General features: G+C 41.3%; 1 protein-coding gene across 2 annotated transcripts in view; it reads left to right on the top strand.

Moving 5' to 3' along the window:
* Window positions 1-23,196, top strand: part of LOC109996681 (GDNF family receptor alpha-2) — a 44,510-nt gene that overhangs the window by 17,023 nt on the left and 4,291 nt on the right. For both annotated transcript variants that reach the window (XM_020650932.3, XM_065965537.1), the window contains exons 4-7: window positions 6,152-6,530; window positions 17,492-17,604; window positions 18,525-18,665; window positions 21,578-21,720. In XM_020650932.3, the coding sequence (XP_020506588.1) occupies window positions 6,152-6,530; window positions 17,492-17,604; window positions 18,525-18,665; window positions 21,578-21,720 (776 nt within the window). The remainder of the gene's footprint in view (window positions 1-6,151; window positions 6,531-17,491; window positions 17,605-18,524; window positions 18,666-21,577; window positions 21,721-23,196) is intronic.

The following is a 23,196-nucleotide window of genomic DNA, read 5'->3' as shown; positions in this document are numbered from 1 at the left end:
AAAAAAAAGACTAAGTTGCTGTGTGTTACTTTCCCTGAGGAATTCTATTGATAATCTGTGCTCTGCCCCAAACCTCTTTAGTTGAAGGAATTGATCATAGTGAGTAATATTGATGCATAATTTTGACCTGTTTCAATCGACTTGGACTAAACACCAGTAGGAATCCAACATCATCACCAAAATGATGAAGCGTGGAGATGCTATAGGAGGGCACATATGTCATAGCCTGCTAATGGAAGAAAATCAACTCACTTGTTTACATGATGACAACACAAAGAAAACACAAGTTTAGGATGCATGGCGGGCAACTTTTTTTTTTTGTTAATCAAATGATAAATTAATTGTTTTAAATCCGTTAATTTGAGAAAATAGTAAAAATAAGTATAGTGAAATATTTAAATTGTTTCTTTCTATCAGATGTACAAGCCAAAATTCTGAGATAGTTATGTCAGTATTTAGCAAAATATTCAGAAAAAGCTGCACATTTCCACACACTAAAGCTAGCACCAGGACATGACTGATTCTGCACTTTCATGCAGAACTCCTCTGGAAGACTCTGGCTTTACAGTTACAACACATTTTCATTTTTTTTCCTGGCTTATAAGGCACAGTTGGTGTATGAAACAATAACCCCTCCACTTGAATCAATAGGACATCATGTACCAAGGATGTTGCAGAGAGTCCTCCCTCCACAATGCAGCAGGAGCCTTATCAAAGCCAGGATGGATGCCGTGTTATGCACAGCAGGCAAAGATATCATTTCTTGCGTTTGTTAATGTGCTGCATATGAAATGTACTCTGTCCTCTTGACCCAGCACTAAGCTAATTAACTTATTAGGAGCAGAGGGCAGCACCAATTGTGCATCCCCTCCAGGAATTAAGTTTAACATCCTTTAGTTTAGACCTTCTAACTCAGAGCAGTAAGCCTCTCACCTCTACATTCAGTGTGCCCACCATCCAATTAAATCCAGAGCGCTGTTTCTGCTGCCGGGGGGGGGTGGGGGTGGGGACCGTTGCAACAGCCGTGCTCAGCATGCTTTTGAAATGTTTGACATTTTCCACATTGTCCACTAAACAAAACTATTGCTTAAGCAAACACTAAGATCTTTTTCCGCAGGGGTCTAAGTGTATCTGAGCAAATGTTTGTCGTTGCTTTTCTTTTGATTTTGCCTGTGTGTGTGTGTGTGTGTGTGTGTGTGTGTGTGTGCCTGCGTGCGTGCGTGTGTGTGTGTGTGTGTGTTCATTTTACTTTGTTTATATGCTTCATAAATTCTTTGTTCTAATCAGTTTACCCACAGCCCAGCATTAGCATGTCTCTCTGTGGGTCAGTAATGAGAGCTGTTGCACGAAGCTCGCTTATCAGAGCCCCGAGTAGTCAGTGTTGTTCTGTCAAGTTTGGCTTTAACAACAGTTTAGTTATTCCCTACTTGCATATGTTATAGAATAATGAAGCAGATTATTGACACAATATTGTGTTGCTTTGCCTCAACAACACAGCTTGTCAAATTATTTGAATACATTTAGCGTTATTTCCTGTGATGGTTAAGAGAACCAAACAACATGCATATTAAGACTGAGGGGGCCTCTGAGGACGCTCAGGCTTTGAATTTCACCAGAGGAACTCGAAGGCAGATTCTCATAAACAGCTCAAGTATTTAAAAGTGTGTTTACAATGATTTAAGATTCCTTTGGACATGCACCTACACACACACAAACACACACACATTTATCCTCACATACAAATATTTAGTCTTCTTCTCGCATCATTTCCATCTCCCCTCGCTCCCTCTCTCTCATCTGCAGGCTGTTTCTCTATTCAGCAATAATTTCTTGCTCAGAGGTAAAAATTTGGTTGATCCCTGAGAACAGAAGATTTCATGAACTCTTCAGCTCTCTGTCTTTCTCTCACTCTGATGACGTCTTTGCTTCTAAGTTGCTTAGCAAGACTTAGGGAGATGATGTTGTAGATCCAGTGCTCCCCTCTTTCTACCCTCTGGAGACCCTGCTGCAAACACAGAGTACGGAGCTAATGACTGAGGAGGCCTTTGACACGAAGATGCTTGACATGCTCCTCGGGGTCTGGACTAAAGACTTCCCTAACAAGCTCTCACACGCTCACCCAGGGTCGTATTAAATCCAAACTTTGGCACCTTTCCTAATTACTGAGAACAAACCCAGAGCCAAGAGCCTCTTCCTAACCTGGACTGAACTCCCCTCTGCAGCGCAGTGTCCCCTGAGCATGGGATGATATATGAAATGCAGAATTCAAATTAGGCTGACGGAGAGCAATTACTGTGGAAAGAAGATCCCTTACACTTTGGGAAAAAAGCATACAAATCCAGATACAGGGTATACGTGAATGTTTTATCTGCGCCTTCTCATTCATATGCACTCTGGCCACCTCCCACACCTAACTATTCTTTTCTTTATTATCCTCTGTTTTTTTTATTTCTCACTGGAGCATAGGTCTAAGGTAATTTTCTGTTTCTCTCCATCTGTCTCCTTAGGTGTCCCCTATCTCACATCTTACCTCTCTGCTTTCTTTCCTGGTTTTTCCGGCCCTCTGTGTGCTGTACTGCATGTGAGGAAAGAATGGATTGTTATTTCCACCACATTACCATCAGTGGAGTCTAATTTATGGTGCCCATAGAGTGGAGTGTGCCCTATTAAAAGCCTATTTACAGTCAAACGGCAAGGATCACTGAAAGCAATGACGGTGCTTTAACTGTAGTTGACTTCAAATAAATATTAGGAGGCTAAGGAACACTAAGCAACAATGAGTAAGCAACAAAAGACAAATGTAAACAACTCAATTATTTTTATACATTTAGAACTTCTCTGCATTCATATCCTGCAGCCAAAAGCTACCAAGATATAATGCAAAAAAACAGCAGTGTTTCCCCTAGGTTTACGCCGACACAAACACTTCTTCATCTTCTTGAAGAATCTTGGTGTTCATGCGTTACTTTTAATGACAGCTGTCCTGTTCTATCGGAAAGGTATCCTTAAATGACTTCTTTCCCTGATTTCCGATTCTATCCACTATCCTATCTCTACAATAAAGGCACAAAAAGCCAAAAAAAAGAAAAGAAAGAAACATTAGGGCCGCCCCCCTAATCTAATGGTAGGGGATTCATTGATTGACTAAATCAATTTAGTCATCAATGAACCCACCCACCCGTCATTCTCTCCAGTCATTCAGCGTCTCGTTCTCTCATTAATGTATAGTTCAACATCCAGAAAGGGTAGCTTAATAGAACCGTTTAAACTATTGTGATGCTGAGAATTGTTGAATGCACGCTGAAGGACTGGGTTAATTATTCTGAGTCAGAGTTGCAAATATTTCCTGAATTATAGGCTGGATTAATTGAAAGCTCTCCAGCATGTCTCTGTAAGCATCTGTCTAATCTGTTAGTCAGCATCCTCTCATTTTCATGTCTCTCTCTCTCTCTCTCTCTCTCTCTCTCTCTCTCTCTCTCTCTCTCTCTCTCTCTCTCTGTCATGATCAGCTGCTGTAATCAACCTCCAGTCTCCTCTCCCCTCCTTAAGCTTTTTCCATTTTTATATGTCTTGTGTCATTAGCTTATCATCCCCTTTCTCCTCTCATTATAGCACAGTATGTTTGCTCAAAACCTTCATTGTAATGCACTTAGAAAATCAATTATAACTCTGTAACACAATACTGCACATTTCCACTCCCAGCTCCTCTTCTTAACTTCTGCCTCCTCCTCCTCCTCCTCCTCCCTGCTCTTATAGTATCATCCTGTTTGTGTGTAAGCATCAGATGAACTTTGTTTCTTGTGTTCGCCCCAGGACATCTTTTTGGGGTTGAGCAGCAGATCCAATCTCAGCTTCCCAATCAGAGGTAGTAAAATCTCGTCAATCGCTGCAGCCTCAGAAGCGGATTCAGCCTTGCTTGGTCAGATAAATCTTAGTAGCTCTTTCTTCCCCTATTCTCTTTTCATCCTGGACCCCCTCAGTGGCCCACATTAGACCTGCAGATGGCCAGGGGAGATTTAGGAGCTGCAATCTATCAATGTGATGCTTCCTGAACCGTTGGACAGCCTGCTCCGCTAACTTCTCCTTCCAGCTGGACCGTACCACCCTCCTTTAGGCTCGCCTCAGCTAAGCTTGGCCCACTTAAGTAAAACTTTGGCCCTGCATTGGCCCCTTCCTGCCCAGTGCAAAAAGTCATCTCTCTTTGGATTCCCGTTGTAATTGCAGATCAACCAAGCTGCACGAGCTCAGCTAATTATCTCCCTTTCTGTCTGTAAGACCTAAGTCTGTAGCTTTTACGTAAGTAAATGATTTGAGCACAAATCTGTCTGCCTCTTTAGTCTCCTACACTAACAAGTTTTTGATGCAGCCAGACATCTGCTGTGGACTTTTTATCCTCTCCCCTCAGAGAGAGCAAGTATAAACACACTGCATTTGATGCTATAATGAAGTCTTATTTTAATAAGTGTCATAAAAGTTAATGGTCTTATCATTCAAACAAAGAGGGAAAGGTACCCTTGGCCCTGTGACAAACGCTAAAGAAGAGAGCACTATTTCCAACACCTATCTGTTGAACGTCTCTTAACACCGGGCATGTTTATCAAGGCGCCTGAAATATTTAACTTTAACTTGAAACATCTAAATGAAAGCCTGGGTTAAAGCTAGTTTAAGAGTGCTTTCTTCTTCCTGTGATGAGATCTGTTTCTTTTCAGTGGCAGTGTTATCTAAAACCACCAGATCATTAATTTGCTCATTTTTTCACCTTTTTTTATTTCTTGTGTTCCATATCATCCCATATCTAAGATTGATAACATGCAATGCACGGATTGGAAATAACACAGCACCTCCACAAACCACCCTTCTTAAATAAAAGCTCTTCTTCCTGCTCCGGGCTGTCTGATAGACACAGAGTGAGATTGGTTCTGTTGAATAAGAGATGAATCTCTCTGGGTGTCACCATGCCGCTACGACCTCTGAAATATCATTATCTACAGGGGAGGGAGGTTAACGTCTCTAATATAGCCTGAATACAAGAGAGGGGTGCCACAACTGAACACCATCCGGCTTTATTAGTGCTATATGTCAGGAACAGTCGTGTTTTTGTACAATGACTGTGGTATATGCATTATCTCAGAATATCTAATCTGTTTCCCACAAACATGATGTACAGCCTGAGGGATAATTGCAACGTTTCTGCGTTTGATCACCCTGAAAAAAGATAACTTTATCTTGTACTTGAACAATCCAACATAGCATGTGTTGCAGTTTCTGCCAAGTCCTTGAGCGTCGCATGTTTTAGGCCACTATAACAGTATTTAGGGTTGTTACCCAATTAGTATTCAAATGATTAAGCCTATTGTCAACATGTTCAAAGGATTCATGTTTCTTTTTATTATATCCATAAAACTTCTTAAATATATGAATTACAAGACAAATAAAAAATACTTTCATTTGTGTTAAATCAACTACATTTCGTACTGTGATGATAGCTATAGGCCTACCTGAAAATTAATATTGTATTAACATCCAATTTGGAATCATAGCATAATTCATTCATATTTCACTCAAGGTTTGAAACAGACTGAATCAATAATTCAGTTAGAGTGGAGGTGTGCTACAGGCATCCCTCCAGTGGTTTACTGTTGGTTTGTACAAACTTAGAAGTGTAAATTATCATCATAGATTTTTCTTTATGAGGCCATGAACTGTCTTCTCTAGTGACTCCTATGACTTTCAGTAGCTGCAACCTACAGTCACCTTCCTCAAACTTCCTCTGTCTTTGGTTAAAGTGCGCAATGTTTTTGCTTCCTCATCTTGTTCTGAGCTTCAGAGTGGCCAAACACTCTTAGTCTTTTCATGTTTGTTTTGCTTTGACCAATCTGTAAGCTTTCAAATCTAATGTGTGCAATAAACTACCCAACTTTCAGATGTTTAGGGATTATTGTTTTATTAACTGGTCATAACTGAGTCTCATGTGAACTGTAGACAATGTGCCTAACGTAAAGTCAGAGGATCTATAGAGCAGTTTTGATCCATTTCTTGCAAATGTACAGAAAACATAAGAATACTAAAAAGGGTTCCAAACATGAACTCTTTTCCCCTTAAGCACCACTAAAGTCACTAAATGCTCTCTCTTCTTTGTTTCCTATGTCAGGGATGCTCACTGTGGCCCAAAAAGGTTTCCACTGTCTCGACACAGAGAAACACTGCAACCCCTGTCTTGATGCAGCCAAAGCCTGCAACCTCAATGGCAGCTGCAAGAGGCAACGCTCAGCCTACATTGCTACCTGCAGCAAGGAGGACACCAACAAGGGCGAGTCCTGCAGTAAGAAGCGCTGCCACAAAGCGCTGAGGTTGTTCCTGGACCGTGTGCCCACCGAGTTCAGCCACCGGCTGCTTTTCTGCCCCTGCCAGAGTGAGGGCTGCGCAGAGCGTCGCAGGCAGACGATCGTTCCTGATTGCTCGTATAAAGATAAGGAAAAACCCAACTGTCTGGAACTACGGAGGGTCTGCCGCCAGGACTCTCTGTGCAGGTAGATGCAAGGGATATGGTAGTGCTGGTTGTGGGTGTGTGTGTGTATGTGTGTGTGTGTGTGTGTATGTGTGTGTGTGTGTGTGTGTGTGTGTGTGTGTGTTCGTGTGTGTGTGTGTGTGTGCGTGCGTGCGTGCATGTGTGTGTGTGTTTGTGTGTGGGGGGGATACAGGAAAAGGAAAAAGCTTTCTTTAGTGTATTTGTGTAGTATTTATAGGGCAAAGATTCTTTGCGTCTATGCATGTGCATTTCTGTTTTCTTCTGTGGATGGAATGTTGAAAGTGTGTCTGATGAGGTGAGGAGTTATCATCATCTTATATTCATGTTAAATACGAAAAAAGAAAATTGAATCCGTGCAAAAGAGGGAGCTCATGTTTGATAGCCTGTCCTGCCACATCCCTGTGATATCCTGATGTTGTATATTTCCATTCTGTGAGTTTGCCAGCAAAGTAATTAGACGTCCAGGGAAGCTGCAGCTATTAGATACAGGATGAAGATGTGAGTCTAAGTTGAAGGGACAACGCTCAATTAAGCTGAACAAAACATTAGTGGATCACGTTGCCAGTATGGGGCCGCTATTGGATTCATGCAGCCGGATTCAATTCACACCTACCCAGCCGTGACATGTTTCCCTGTGTTAGTGCCGCTGCTGAGAGCAGGTGAAACACAACGGTTGTTTTTTAGCCCAATCAGCTGTCAAGATCTTTTAAACCACAATGAACTGTGTTACATCTGGCTAGCACAAGAATGTATGCTGTGAGTTCATTAGTCTGTAGCCTAAGAAATGTGGGTCATTGGAATAATGTGAAGCATTTAAAAGCCCATTTATGAGCGTAATGGAGTTTGACCAAAGTAGTTTCGCTCCTAAAATTAATACTCTAATATGATAGGAGTTATCAGACAGGGAAACTTTTTCAAGTCCCACAGTGACAGATTATTAGGCAATTGTTACAATTCAGTAACAAATAGTGTCTTGTCTTGGATGAGTTTGTGGATTCAAGCAAGAGGCTGTCAAAATTTGATAGTCGAGGAACACGAAAGCATCTTAACTGTTTTCTTTTAAACTTGCAGTTAATTGCAAGGAAATGAGACAGAGGCTGCCTCTCCAGAAAACCACTTTAAGTTTTTGTCAGCTATTGCGTTAATAGGGCAGGTTTGGAATGCATTTGATACATTTTGACTGTGACCACAACAACAGACATATTAGAGAAAATTGCTTCAAGCATATTCTATCCCCACATTTTTTTTAAATATTTTGCACAGTAAAAATAAATAACAATGAAAGAAGTACTGATACAAGTGTGAAAAAAGTCATGCCACCTCTGCGTTGATTTTGTCTCGTCTCTTTTGGATAACCTGTCTGAATCAATTGTTGCTGTAAGAAATTAGAAGGATTTACAGTCACATGGAATTCTATTTAGTCTTTCTAACCATGCACACTATTTCCTTCTTTGAAGTTTATCGATGCTACGTCACATTTATCCTCTTTCCATAGAGCCTCGGAGGCTGAACGTTAATGGCAAAAACCCAATTCCTCTCCTCTGACACTAAATCCAATGGCCATGCCGCTAAGTAGAGAAACCCTATCACCTCCTCTCCGATTTATGATTGTCTTAATAATTACCTGCTCGCCTGCATTGTGTAATCTGTTTTCAGGCTGAGTTGCTTTCTTTGACCTTTGGGCCTGCAGGTGTCTGCTGTGCACCTCCTTATTGAGAAAGATGAAATAGAACGTTAAAGCTCATTATCTGTGGCTGCGTTGTGCCCCGCTGAGGTCAACAGCTCGATGAGCACACACACACACACACACATTATGGACACATGCTGGCCTCCACCGACAAGCATTCAGCAGTCATACACACACATTCAGACACAATCACTTTGAGCTTGAACGTGACTCAGTGTTTGGGTGTTTTTTTCCCCTGCAGTGACTAAGTGCTGCCATGCAAGAGAATTTCTAAACGATTCAATTAAACTGAGAAGTCATTGGTCAATGTCGGGCTGACAATGGTCTCTGATTGGTGATTTTATCCTGCCTGAAGGTGTCCACAGTCACCACCATCTTGTGAGAGACACTCCATGCGTCCTCTATCTGTCTCAATGTCCTTCATCTGTGAATCCCTGAAAGTCCTAGATCCTGGAAGACCTTGAAAATATTCAGGCAAAATGTCCTTCATTTGTTCTGAATTTCCTCTACATTTTATGAGCAAATTTAATTTAGGACCTTTTTGTTATGCTGATGGTGACTTAGTCCACAGATCTCTGGTAAAATAGGCAACTTAACAGCACTAGAAAAGGCATTCCCAAAACTTTGAATTCACAGAAATTCCAGCACCCTCAATACACCAACAGAATAACTTTCCATGGTCCTGTTCTCTCCTCTAAGAGATGTGTTGATAAAAGCAAGAGATACTCCTTTAACAACAGGCCCTGTCTTCCCTGGGGACACCCTGTCCAAGTCCAAACGGAGGGAAAGCACAAGTATTCCAAGCCTTTTTCATTTAACACGGGGGATTGAGAGGGGAGAATACAATGGGAGGAGGAAGAGATTTGAGAGGGAGGAGAGGGAGGAGAGGGAGCAAGGGAGGGTTGCAGAATCGATGTGGGCTGTTAAGCTACTGCAGTGGGTTGGAGGTCAGTGGTTTGGTCACACAGCTATGGATCTTTGCAGCAGACCCTGCAGGCCACTGCTAACATAAGCTTAACACCCCACAACCCACTGTGACGAAAAAAAAGGTCATAGAGCAAAAAAAAATCCAAGTCCAATAGGTTTAAAAAAGTATACCTGTCTATTTTGTTATTTATTTTAAGCTTGGAGAGACCAGCAGTTCCTTGCTTTACAGTATGGAAAAAAGTATGCCAGATTGCACCTTTGGAGACCGTTCAGATTGTTCCAGGTGGAGCCCGAGGCTCAATCAAACAAAAAATAATCATTTGAAAGGCTTTCAAATGTACAATTTTGGCTTGGGCTTTTGTGCCATATTGCACGGAAAGATTTCATTTTCCTCCTGGTCTCTGTGGAAAAAATTGTTGACATACTCTGGAGATGTTGGGACTGTAGATGGACAGAGAACAAGCACTTAATGGAGCAGCTCTTATTTCTTACGCCTGGTTGTTCTTTTGCTGCAGTTATTACGTTATTTCCTTCCATATTTCTGCACTGACTGACACAAACGGACGCTCCCGTGTTTGTTGCTGCTCCTTCTTTCCTCTCAGCTTCTCCACCTTGTTTTTCTCACCATTCTTCCAATGGCTCCAACGTCTATTCATATGGGAACTGTGAGTCCACAGCCAAATAGGATATATTTGGCTGTGCTGTTTTGGGTTGTCGTAGTGTTAGCGTGTGGATGTGTGTGTGCATGCATGTATGCAGGCAGAAACACCCCCTATCCTATGTCAGTCCACACAATACAGGTCCAATGAAGAATATAACCCAGAGAGCATTGAGTCATATATGTGTACAATATTGATTGTCTTTAAGGATCAATGCAACACTTCAATCTTTGATTTATATCCCATGGTCTCTGAGCTCTCTGGGTGCCCTTTGATTGAGTTCTTTGGCCACTGGTTATCAAAGTGGAAAGCTGAGAGACAATCGATCACTGTACAGGTAACCTGACCCACTTTTGGAGATAGAGGCCTACTTTACCAGGCTTCCTTTGCTTGCAGAAAACTCAGAGTGTACTGCATTTTCTCTACAGAAACACACACATGCATGCACACACTGGCCTAAATCAGTAGTCCACTCTGCTGTATCTGACAACTCAAGCCTCCACTGAGGGGAAACTGTGTTGGGAGAATCACTGGCCCAGATGGCATTACCGTGTAGCATCGGAGATAGAGCCCAAAGAAATCTGGATGTTTTGGCACTTTTATCATCACTTTCTCTCACTTTCTGTCTCTCACATATATAAACACAAAAATACACTTTTGGCTCTTGTACTACTGAGGATGTGCAATGTATTTCCTGTCCACTAACCATCCGTTACCTCTAACTTTTAAATGCTCCTATGTGTTCACAGCTGCTTGCTAACTTTTGCCAGGTACCATTAATGCACATTTTAGTAGAGTTCTGTAGAGTTTAGTAGAGTAAAATGGAAGCAAAAACCCTTATGCTTCAGGTTGTGTTTAAGGACACAATACATATGAACATCAAGCTGTGTCTTGGCTTGTATAGACATCTGTATTGAGTGAAATTGAAGCATATTCATTTAGATGGACACATGAGCTTGACAATAATGAAATGCTACTGAAATGCCTGCCATGTGGAAATGCCTATGTCTACATGTAATACATTTTGTGATCTATTTTAAATAAAAGAATACTGACTGATAAAGGCAGGTTTAAAACAACATTTATTTTCATCTTTGATGATCTATATATATATATATATATATATATATATATATATGATCTAAATAAAAACCTTAACTCTCAAAGAACCCTGTTGACGAATCGAGAACTGAACAAAACTGTCCACATTCCTGCAGATCGCCCTCACTATACAGAGTGTTCACAAGGATAGCAGTGTGAAAGCACAAATGCAGATTTCTCCTTACTTTACTTTAGGAGTGTGCTCTCACAGTAATATCTGCGTTGTCTCTTCCCCTTGCTTTCTATACACGCAGTAAAGGAGAAATGTCTTTTCTGATATCGTAAAGCTCTGGTTTTGCAAGCAAAGCATGTGTCAATTGGTGACCTTTTCCTCATACATAGTACAGTTTGCTGCATCCTGCAGCTTTAATCAGACCTCAGCTAAGGCGGAGACGTGCTCAGCTTTCCATCTACACACAAGAGCGGAAAAACAGGGCGAGAGGAAAGTAAAAAAGAGAGAGAGGAAGAGAGGTAATGAAAGGGATGGGGCAGGAGCTGGAAAGAAAGAGTTGTGCATTTAATTCCGATACATGGATTAGTATATGCCCATTTACTTTCCTAACCCTAATCTCTAAGGGAACATGGTATAGTGGAAAACTGCAGTCATTACTGACTATAGGCCTCATCCTCCCGTCACATCGCTTCCTCTAACCGCACAGTATCTATTATTAATGCAAACATTATCAATGAGACTTCAAACTTATCTACAAAATGGTCTATGTGTGGTTTTCAATGTGTCAATTAGGGCCTGCGCTTTCACTTTTATCACTCTAACTTTGAACTGCTCTCTGTACTTAAAGAGTCTCTCTGATCGCTGTAGCATGTGTGTTTCTTTTACTGCATAACAGTTTGATACAACTGATAGATATTGAATTACTGGAAATATCTGTTCTGTAGCTTATTGCTAATACTGTCCCTTTTCAAGGGCAGTTCACCCATTTGTTTGGTGTGTACACTCTGTCTGTGGGATGGCTGTTTGCCTTGTGCGGAGAGAGTATTTAGGGAGTTCAGATAACCTTGAATAATCTACTCACCCTGCATCAAATAGACAGTTCTGGGTTTTGTGTGTGGCACGCTTGATTTAGCATTCATCCCAATGGCATAACATTCGGTAGAGGGTTGTAAGACATCTGCAGAGGGTGCTAGAACAATCAGAGATTAAAAACTGAGGGGGGAAAAAAGGTTCACTCGATCACAAAACTATTTTCTGGTCACCAAATGAGGAATAATGCAATCACGCAAAAGTAAGAGTTTCAAAATTGAAAAAAAGTTGGATAATGAAATTAAAATGCAAGCTCACTTCTTATACTCTTTTTTTTCTTTTTTACTTTTCTGCTTGTTCATGCAGAGGAGATGACACCAGACAGTTTTTGCCTGTTTCACGTCTCTGCTGAGTAAGAGGGCGAAAGGTTGTGTCATGTGACAGCTAAGCTAAACTGCCTTGTGTTTTGACTGAATGCCATCTGTCCACATTGCCCTTTTAGAGTATTGACCAGGAATCCCAATGAGTACAGTGCTGGCAGAAAAAAGGCAGGCCTCTGTCAAGACACATTTAGGGGAAAATAGTGAAAATGTCTTTGGCTGAAATGTACAATCACCTCTGACCAGAGCAACAAGGACACAGTTTTAGGTTTATTGGCAGAGATTTAGGGGGGAATACAGGAGAAGACTTCCAGTCACTGTAGCAAACCAAACCCTAAGACACTGTTCTTTTAATGGAAAGAAAAGAACAACTTTGATGGACGTCATGCCCTCTTAATGAAAATATATTCACAGCACTCAACCTACAAGGTCAGTGCTCTTTACTTCAGCTTTTATAATAATTCATTTGATGTAATGAGCTTTGCTGCACCATGCAGAAAACTTTCTAAAAAGCGTAAAGTCAAATATTAGTTTGGCCATGTTTTTTTTTTTTGCTATTCCGCATTTTACATAAAGTGACAAAAAGGACACAGCACTGTGGAGTCCTATTGATTGAACCAGGGTCAAGTTACCTTGCTGAGAGTTTGCACACAAGCAGTGGAGGCTGCCGTGACAATCAGCTCATACAACAGTGACAACACAACTTTAATGAGAGAGGAGAAGAGTGGAGAGATAAGGTCAGTGGAACACAAAAGAAAGGAGCAGAAAAAGGAGACAATTTTGAGAGAAACATCTTTTGTTTCTTTCATTTGCTTCTTGTAATTTCCATTTTGTTGGCAGCTATTGTGTCATGGTTATTGTTGCTTTCTGAGATATGGTTTCTAAAGCCTCTCCAGGCTGAAGACTGGGGGAATGATAAGTGATAAGAGTGAAGAGCGGTAATTTCACATTTAACAGAAATTATCAGCCATAGAAGAACTCATATTTGCAGAAGGAGTGGGGAGGGGATAGCTCTAAACCAGATAGGACTCTCAATAGACTGTTGTTTTTTAATGTAGAGAGGAAGCTATATTAGAGGACTCTGCAGTCCGATAGCTGTTTTTCTTCCCAGCCCTCCTCCTTCATGAGGAAATGGTTTCCAAGACTGACACTCATCTGATTTGAGTCACATTGTTTGTCACGGGCATCAAGTGATAGATATAAGAATCCATATAAAAAACCATTAGTTTTCTATTACTGCCAAGCTGGATGGACAGGCACTCAGCGCTCAGCCGAATAACTGTGTTTAAAGTGTCAGGTTGGTTGAAAGAAGTCTACCTCAGTGGGGGCTCCCCTGCCACTTCCCTGGGGGCTGAGTGGCTGAAATGACCATAAAACTCTGTTGAGCTAGACAGCCTGTAATTTCAGCAGCGAGTGGCGCTTTGCTGAGGTATAATGGAAAGCCGTGGAAGCCATGAAATTTGCAGCATCCCGGTGTTGGAACACCATTGTCTGAACACTCAGGACACCTCTCTAAACTTTAAATTACTGTTTTTAAGCCGTCATTGTCTGAAAGAGCTCTGCATCTCAAAGAAACACACTGCTTGTACTCTTTCTTTAATCTTTAGGGCTCTTTGCCTTCCCTACAGAAATCTGACATCCACAGTCTTTGTTAGCAAAAGAACCTTTGCTCATGAAAATAGAAAAATGAAAAATGCGGGTCCACAGGTTGCTCTATACCGGCAGAATAGAGTTGTTCTCTCTCCCCACTGTTTGTTGTGTCTTTTTTTATCACGCGTGCTGTGATTGTGGGTACAAGTGGCTTCTTTGAAGAGGGAACAGGAATGGATGAGAGAAGGCTTTGAGTGAGGAGGACAGGTGCAGAAAGGGATGGATTTGTGTACGTGTGGTTATTTCTTCTGCGATGTAACTTTTTGTAATGTGTATCGTCATTTCTGATTTTGTGTGTGTGCGTGTGTGTGTGTGCGTGCGTGTGCGTGTGTATGTGGGTGCGTGTTTGTGTGTGTCAGTGTGTGTGTGTGTGTGCATCCACATGAGTCTTTCCATGTGCAGAAATTGCTAGAGCACCCATACATCCAGTTTTCTGAAGCGTGGCTGTTGATGTGATGTTAGCAGCATGTCACATCAAGAGGCTCTCCGGGTGATTTGATAGGAGGGCGGATGGAGATAGAGTAATGAAGTGAGTCTGAGTAGGGTTAGCTGCTGGAGGCCTGAGCCCATCACACAACACTGACTGCATCTATGCTGTGGTGAAAGACACGCACGCACGCACGCACGCGCGCGCACACACAAACACACACACACACACATAGGCAGGCAGGCAGACAGAGGGATTGTAACCTCATCACCCCATATTCCCCCTTCAGCCAAATCTGCTTGTCTGCGCCCTTCTTATTCTCAGAGTTGAGATGGAGCATAACTGTAAGCACAACTCACTGCAACAAAATAAGGACTCTGTTTCTTGCACATTATGTTATGGTTGCCTGAACCCCTCACTCAAGTATCCCTCCCGCTGAAAGCAACATATTCACTATTTGCAGATAAGCATGCAGGTTGAGCCTCTGTTTCATTACAATGCATCTCATCGAATCCAATTACTCCAGAATGTCATGAAAAAGGCCCAAAATGATGAATAAGTGATCAAGTGTCACCACTGTAGAATGTATGATAAGTGATATAGCTGCCATGCATATTTAAAGAAGAGGCAGTATGTAAATGTGTGTGACATTAATATTCTACCTGTTTAGGCTGCTGTTGCATGCAGCGGTGTGCAGCATCAGCACTTTGTTGTTTTTTAAACATGAATCTCTTCATCAGTGCATCAATGCTGTAGATGCATTTGTCAGAGTTTCTCATTAACTATAATATAATTCAGCAGGTATATAAATTAGCAATGAGTTAACGAATCCCTTCCATGTTTAATTCTAAGTGATATGTGAATCTGAAATGACACAATGAAATTGTTAATTGAAACTGTTATTTGGTTGAAAAAAGGAGCAACTGTGATTATAATTGCATCATTGTATCACATTTGGTCACATTTCCTTAAACTTGTTTTTCAGGGTTTACAGCAAAAGAATGAGCATAAACTGAGCAGACAACACAAGTATGGCAATTTAATAACCTGGATAGCAAATACTGCTATACTGACCTTTGTGTAGCTACAGTATGTTGTTACACTTGCATCCATACCTAGTGCTGGACTGGGAAGAAAATCTGGTCCTGGCATTTTTGGCTCATACTAGCCCCTTACAACTGGTCGTACACGACATGACATTAGTTTACCTAACCATTACCAAGCTGAGAAGTTAGTGCCAAAGACACATATAGCAATGTGTTTTCACTTTGTTTTCACTGACTCCCTTGTGGTCAGAGGTGTCTTTGGAGAACACAAGATTAGTGTTCTCCAAAGTAGAAGTTCATACAAAGTAAGCAATTACAAAAAAAAAAATTCAAATGACATGTATTTGTTAATAAATTCACTTTTCAATGGGCTACAGTAAATTTACTGCAATAATGGAGGTAATTAAAATGTTACATTTAAAGATATCAGAAATAGCAAGTCCTATATTTAGATTTGATGGTATTTATATTTGTACCGCAGTGCGTCTCAGAGGTACTGTACTTTTTAGGATTAGCTCATTTATTTTAATTCAGGAACACATGCAAACCCTTAAATATCTAGAGCCAAAATATGCATTACACATATTGCAGCTTTGATATAAGCATAGTAAAATATACTCACAGAAAACATGTCAAACAACTTTTGCAACCATCCCGTTGCATGTGTTGTAGAAAGAAGAGCAACAGATTTAACCTCAAACAGCTTTTTCATACATGAAGAGAACCTTCAGCCTAATAATGTTTGTTATATTATGATAGAACTTACTCACTGCTGGTTAGATGACTGTTAGCTTGCTCACACGGTTGTTGCTATGGCCTCACTCCTTTCTTATTCACATGTCGCCTATACCTCTATTTTCCTGTCACACACCTGCTGCTCCTGTTTTCTCTCTGGCAATGCCACACACCTCTCTTACTCCTCCACTTAGTTTGAATCAAAGCTAAGAACACAGACTAAAAACAGCCAACCTGAGACTGACCCACTGTGAAAAAGAAAATCTGTGTTTTTAGCACACACACATTTACACATCATATGCGGGAGCAAGGCAAGTTGTTTCCAGTCTTCATGTTAAGCTAAGCTAAGTTAACCATGGCCTGCATCCAGGCATCAATCTTTCTGTAACCTTTTCAGGATAATGAAAAAGTGTATTTTGACAACCTTTTAGCAAATTCCTTACTGTGACAGTGATTAACAGTGGAGGCTATCCAAGCAGTTAACTGTTGTTTATCAGGCATTAAATGGCCCAAGTATTAGCAACCAACTACAGACCAGCCAAAAACAGATCCAGTTAACCGCCTTAACTAGAACTGTCTCTATGTTTGTGTTTGTAAGTGTGTGTGTGTGTGTGTTTTTGTGTTTGTGTGTGGGACTAAGCACTAAACAGCCTGAGGGACATAACAGTACCTTTGAACTTAAGGCTGCAAAAAAGTGGTCACACTAGGTCAGAGTAAATGAGTCATGGCTGGCAATGAAAGAGAGAGAGAGAGAGGGAGAGAGAGAGAAATATGCAGTGGATTGTGATTCACTTAGTGGGCAGTTGTGATGTGAACAGTACAGACAGAGCAACTTTGCACACGCTACTCCCAATAAACCTACTTAAGTGGATTAGCAATGCCACCCTGGGGCCCTCCACTGACTTAAAGCGCTTATCACAAACACACACCGAAACCAAACCTACTATTTTTATAAGTTCTCCTTGGTTTGTGGGGAAAGCGACTTTGGGAGACAAAATAGATGTCCAGTTTAAATGTGGAATTAACAGCCAAAAGAGTCATATCATATCTTTCTCATCCTAACACAAATGCACGGCCGCTGGCTCCCTGTTGCATGCTGTAAATGTAGTAAATAGCTTGTTGGCTCAAAGGGGCTAGTGAGACCAGCTTGCTATTCCTGCCACCTGTTGTAATGGCCGGGGAACAGATGTTGAATATACTTTCCCAGTTTGATGTTGGTCACAATTGGCAGCTTCTGTAGGGGAGCAATGGTGTCAAAAATTAGGCCATGTGCTTTGAATTTGTGAATGTGTATATACGGTCATCTGGCATATGCCTGTGACTAACTCTCTCCCTCTTTTTGTACTGTGCTTCATGTTTGCTGTGCAGGTCGAGGCTGGCTGACTACATGGTTAACTGCTGGATGACTCCACACACAGTGAGCACCTGTCCCAACCAAGACAATCACCAGGCCTGCCTGGCCTCCTACGCAAGGCTCATAGGTCAGTACAGCACAGGGCTGGTGTAGTTGAGAGAAAAAGGTCTGCATTTAGCTCCAAATTCCACAAAAATGTTCTCATTTTCCAGCTTCATGGTGAGATAAAGACTGATAGTTATAGACAGTGTAACGTCAGCCTACTCTACCGTACAATTTATCAGTTGGAGCTGGCAGAGGAGTGAGACTTTTTCTCTCCTGGCCTCAAATCTCCCTGAGCACACTGGACATCAGTTCACTACTAGAAGTAATTAGGGAGTTGTGAGCAGGGTCGCTTACTTAATTAAAACACCTGATGGCCATCTGTTTGCTCATAGTAAATGTTGTTTAAACAAGTTGTTTGAACTAGCAGTGGAATATTTTTAAATCCAAGAGCTTCACAGAATGTCAACTGAAATGCAAATTTTCACAAAATAACCTTTTTTTTCCGAGTATAGTGGTTACTGAAGTGTCCATATTTCAGTATCAGTCACTGCTTCCTCACTGTGTGTCATAAATCGAGCAGTATGAAGTGATAATATGCCACAGTGCTTCCGGGATTTCTCTGGAAAATGCTGCACAAAGTGCATCTAACGCCTCTGACTCCAGCTGAAAGCATTGCCACACAGAGACATTTGAAAAGTAAAATGTTTTTGTAGAGCAGTGCTATATTCACACAGCACACACACTTCATAAAGCACCTACTTTGCAAAATATTCATAACATAATGGCCTCTTTACATCTAAAATAAAGCATTACAGAACGCTTCACCTTGCCATAAACTCAAATAGTGCAAACCCATTCCCATGACTAACATCTTGTTGTCCGTTTGATATACTATTCTATAAATGTGGTCCATTATTGTCCATTAGTGACCCATAACTGTTTGTCCTGATGTGTGTATGCTTATGCTTATGCTTGTGCCTGTGTTCGTGTATGCCCTCACAGGAACAGAAATGACTCCTAACTACGTGGACAGCAGCTTCTCTAACTGGACCATCTCCCCGTGGTGCACCTGTAAGGGCAGTGGAAACCAAGAGGAGGAGTGTTTGAACTTCCTGCACCTCTTCACCGACAACACTTGCCTAAGTGAGCAATCCTGACACGCAAGGACACTCTGCATGCTTCCGTAACAGATAGGGCTCCAACAGTCATGTAATATTAATAAGGGCTCAGGCGTGTGATGTGGTAGTTACTCTTACTACTGCCATGTAAGAGCAGAGTGAGCCATGAACTTCGACTGAATGCAACTTTAATGATTTCGTGTCAGTTTCTGTTTTCCAATGTCCTAGAGCTCCCCAGTGAGATGACTATGTATGTGTTGTTGTTGAGAAGAGGATGATAGTGGTCAACAAGGCTGAAAGATTTTTTTTCGGGGAATGGACTTCAGAAATAAGGCCAGAAGAATAAGGTGAAAATATAGAATAATGGATGGATGTATAACAAATGAATACATGCATAAACATTCATAATGTCCAAATGAAAACTTGGCTGCTACATAGTTTGATACAACTTATCCATGTACACTCTTTTGCCTGCTGATTTAGTCTGAATTAAATTGTCTTAGTTTCTCAGAAACTAGTCATTTCTTATCACTTCTCATCCCTCCTTTGGGCGAGATCTGCCCAGACTTTAATACAAAAGAAACCATTTGCATGTCATTTCCACATTCAATCTGAAAAAGTTAAAGGGCTTATCCCTTGTGGGAGAAAAATGTCATGAAGGAACAGATCTAACCCAAATGAAATAATAAGAGAAGCCATAATACACATCATCTACACATCTCATGCATAACACACAAGGTGCAGCATGACAGAGTGGTTACCTCAAACATCCTCTGGATTTTTTCCACTGAAGAGTAAAATACAGCGAGAGCCTTCCTTGCTGTGGCAGAGCGAGCAGTGTCATCAGTGCTACAAGACACCATTGCCTTTAACATGTTCCATTGTGTGCGTAATGCTTTCAGACCATTTCAATAGATTGCTGGGGTACCATTTTAGCTGAGTGTGCAGGATGAGGGATGAAGCTGGGAGCTGAGGAGGCGTCTTGAAAAATAACGCAAAATGCAGCATCTCCACTCTGCAGTCAAAGGGAACAAGCGATAAACTTCCTCACACTAAAGCAAAGGATATACACAAATACACACCCACCACACAGAACAATGCAAACATATATTTTTCAACAAATTATCTTACAGCTCCCATATGACCCCCATAAATCCCCCAATCTCACCCTTATCGTTCTCTTTTTATTGTTTTTGTTTCCGCAAAGTAAATGTTTTTTTTTTCATTTATTGACAAACCACAACTGTTTATTTTCAACTGAAAACTAGTCAAACATCTATTACCCAAACTCTACTAACAAGAACGAAGAGAAGAATCTTTTCAAAACCCTGATCCCTTTTCTCCCTCTGCTCCTCTTGTTCTCTCCTCCTGTATCTCTACTCCATCTGTCCCTGCAGGTAAGCTATGACTAGGGGTTATAGGAAAACGTATCCAGAGTCATTAAAAAATTGAATTGCTATTGGCAATGAGCTTAATCACTCAGTGGAACATTTGGGCGCAGTAAAACATCCAGCGTGGAGGCCTTCAAGCCAACTGCTTTGATTTATGACTATTCCCCGATCTTACAGCATCTGCTGGGGCAGAGCTAGCGATAGCCGACCCCGACAAACAGATGCGTAACATTACATGTCTCAGCAGTACTTCAGTAGCTCTTCACTGCTAACATTAGAGTTGTTAGGCTTCACTGGAGAGCTCTTTTCCTCTCTGTGCTTTTATTTTTCCAGCAGCAGCCCAAATTACCGGTGTTTAAGAGCATGAGGAACATGAAGGCTGCTTTTGTACGTGTAAAGTGTGCAGGTGTATGTGTGCCTGCTGTACAGTATGTGTACTTTGCGTGGGTGTGTGCAGCACTGTTTAGGTCGACTGAGGATGTGACAGACAAATCTATGGGGCCATGCATCAGAAGGGCTAAAGACCATGTATGTGTGTCCGTACAATTATGCATGTGTGCACCACATGTGTCCAATTTATCTTTTGTGTGGTTGGGGGGGGGGGGGGGGGGATGCTATTTATCTTTTCTTTGAGAATGTTTTGAATTTGATCAGTCACACAAATCTATTCAAAGTCATCCCTGCATTGTGACCTTATAATGGAGGTGGTTGCCAAGCAATTACATGCCTTGCCTTCTCTCTGGCTGAACAAAGAGAAACAAGCCCAGTGTTTTAAATGGATGAGTGGTGAAAAGGTACTCAGCCCCGATTTTACCATATCTGGCTGGAAAGCTGACTGAACAAGGATTTATCACATTTTTGCAGACTCGTGCATGCACTCAGACACAGACATTACACACGTTTACTGGGAATGTGCAGGCGGCTACACAAGCATTCGCATGCATGCACAGACTGTCTTCTGTTAGAGCTGATTGATTTGCTTCTTTTGAAAGATTCCATTTCTTGAGTGTGGAACTGCCGGAAAACAACTTGGCGTTCATCAACTCGAGTGAAGACATTATGCCACTATTTGGTCAGCTCTGTGCAACTGGAGAGCATCTGTTGCATCTCAAAATAGTTTTTATAATGAGCTGAGGACATGAACCCAAGTTGTTTGTGTTTGATAAATGTGTTCATTTTGTCTCAGCTGGATTCCTTATTGGAAGATAATTACTGGACACAAAAAAACATGTCAGGCATTTAAAAGTAAGTCAGAGATGTTGTATTAAACATACGGCAGTTTTGGTGATTTTTGTAAAATCCACCCTGTGAAAGTCAAACCTCCGATTGCTGTCTTTGATTAATTTGACGAACAACTCTCAAGCTTACTGACGAAGCAAAGAGACTGGCTCTCTGTGCTCCTTTTACTTCTTCCTTCCTTCCCTCCGCCCTCCCTTTCTCCCTCGGTTGCCAAAGATTGGGCAGGGGACCAAGAAGTTGACTTAGAGCTGGCGTCTTGCTGGGATCGCAGTAAAAAACAAATGGCTTTATATTTCTGTCCCTGCAGGAAATGCCATCCAGGCCTTCGGTTATGGGATAGACAACATGCAGAACAAAAATGTGTCTGTCCTGGGGTCCTCAGTGGCGACGAAGACTGAGTCGGATTGGTCAGCAGGCACCTCAGAACCTCCCTTTGTCACCATCCCAAAGGTAATGAGTTTGCATTGATTGTTTCATTACCTTTGTTACCTTGTGTGCAAAATGAAATGCAGACTCATTATTTGCAGTCTGCTTGTTAATCAGGTTGGTTTAATGAATCATAGGTATTAATCCTGGAGTTTATTATATCATAGGTCACACCATTGTGTTACATGTATGCAGAAAGGCTTTTTCATGTTGATTCAGCCCAAATATATCCATAAATGTTCAGCAGGTTCCGGCAACTTCTTTGCATACATTATTTAAAATGAACCTATTACAAGAAGAGCGCACAAAACCACTTCCCCACTATGCTTCAGTGAAAGGAGGATTTTGTACAGAGGCGATATAACGAAGCCAAACACGTTGCACCATTCACAGTCACATCATATTCAATCTTTATGCTTGTTAAAGCAATTGGCACATCAGAACAGACGCTTTATGATAAGACAGTTTATGCTACACCCAAGATGATGACATTTGGTTGAAATATTATATTCCTCTCCCCTACAATGAAGTAGTGAAAGAAATGGGAGGTGGGGGTTTTAATCTGGATTAGAGGTTCTAAAATACTGGCCCAGGGCCTGTTCTCTGCTGAATGCAGTCTACTCTGAAGACTGCATTCAACTAGGCTCCAACCGAGTTCACTGTCTGAAACAGTAAAACATACAACTCTGCTATGCTGCAAAAATGCACGTGTTTTTTGTATTTTAAAAATAGGAATGTTTATTTTCTCCTCCAATGAAATGTGAAAATGACTAAAAGCAGTTAAACACTCCCCATCTCTCTGCCTCTTTTGAACATGTCTGAAATATTTCACTGCACTTTGGGCCAGAACGAGTGGGTTTTTTTTCTATTCTTTTTTTCATCTAGCTGTTGAGTTTGATTACTTTTCACTATGAAATATTGTTGTGCTTTAGATGTATTTTAGATGTGCACTGCAGCCTTCTGGTGTACGACTAATGATGTTTTTCACCTCTGAAGGAGACCTAGTTACCAAGCTTTGCTGTATTAAATTGTACTTTGTTAAAACCTTCTGCCCACCAATACTGCCTCTGTCGATGTTAGTATTTCTGTCATTTTTCTGTGACAGGTATATACAAAATCCAAGTAGCATGCAGTGTTTATGAATGCAAATTTGCATGCTGAATGAATGGCTTCCATTAAGATGTCTACTTTTGAGTAATTCCAGGGGCTTTCACGGCCATTTAATGGCCACACTGCAGCCGAAACATGCAGCATTGTCCTTTTATGCAGAACCCCTCATTGTTGTGATGACAGCAAATTAAAACCTTAAAAAATGTGGCAACAAGGAGAATTAATGGACAAGAAGCACTGATAACAATAACAGTGTGTATGTTTTGGAAAGGTGTGCGAGAGAGCGAGGGAATGGATCATGGGATCGCTTCTGTGTGTGGACGTCAGTATTAATGCACTGCTCTGCGCCTGTCTCGCTGCAGTGTGGTGTTTAATTTATTGTAAAAATGG

This window comes from Labrus bergylta, chromosome 2, assembly GCF_963930695.1.
Source record: "Labrus bergylta chromosome 2, fLabBer1.1, whole genome shotgun sequence".
NCBI lineage: Eukaryota > Metazoa > Chordata > Actinopteri > Labriformes > Labridae > Labrus > Labrus bergylta.
The sequence above is the reverse complement of the archived record's forward strand: the minus strand, read 5'-3'. Positions and strand labels throughout refer to the sequence as shown.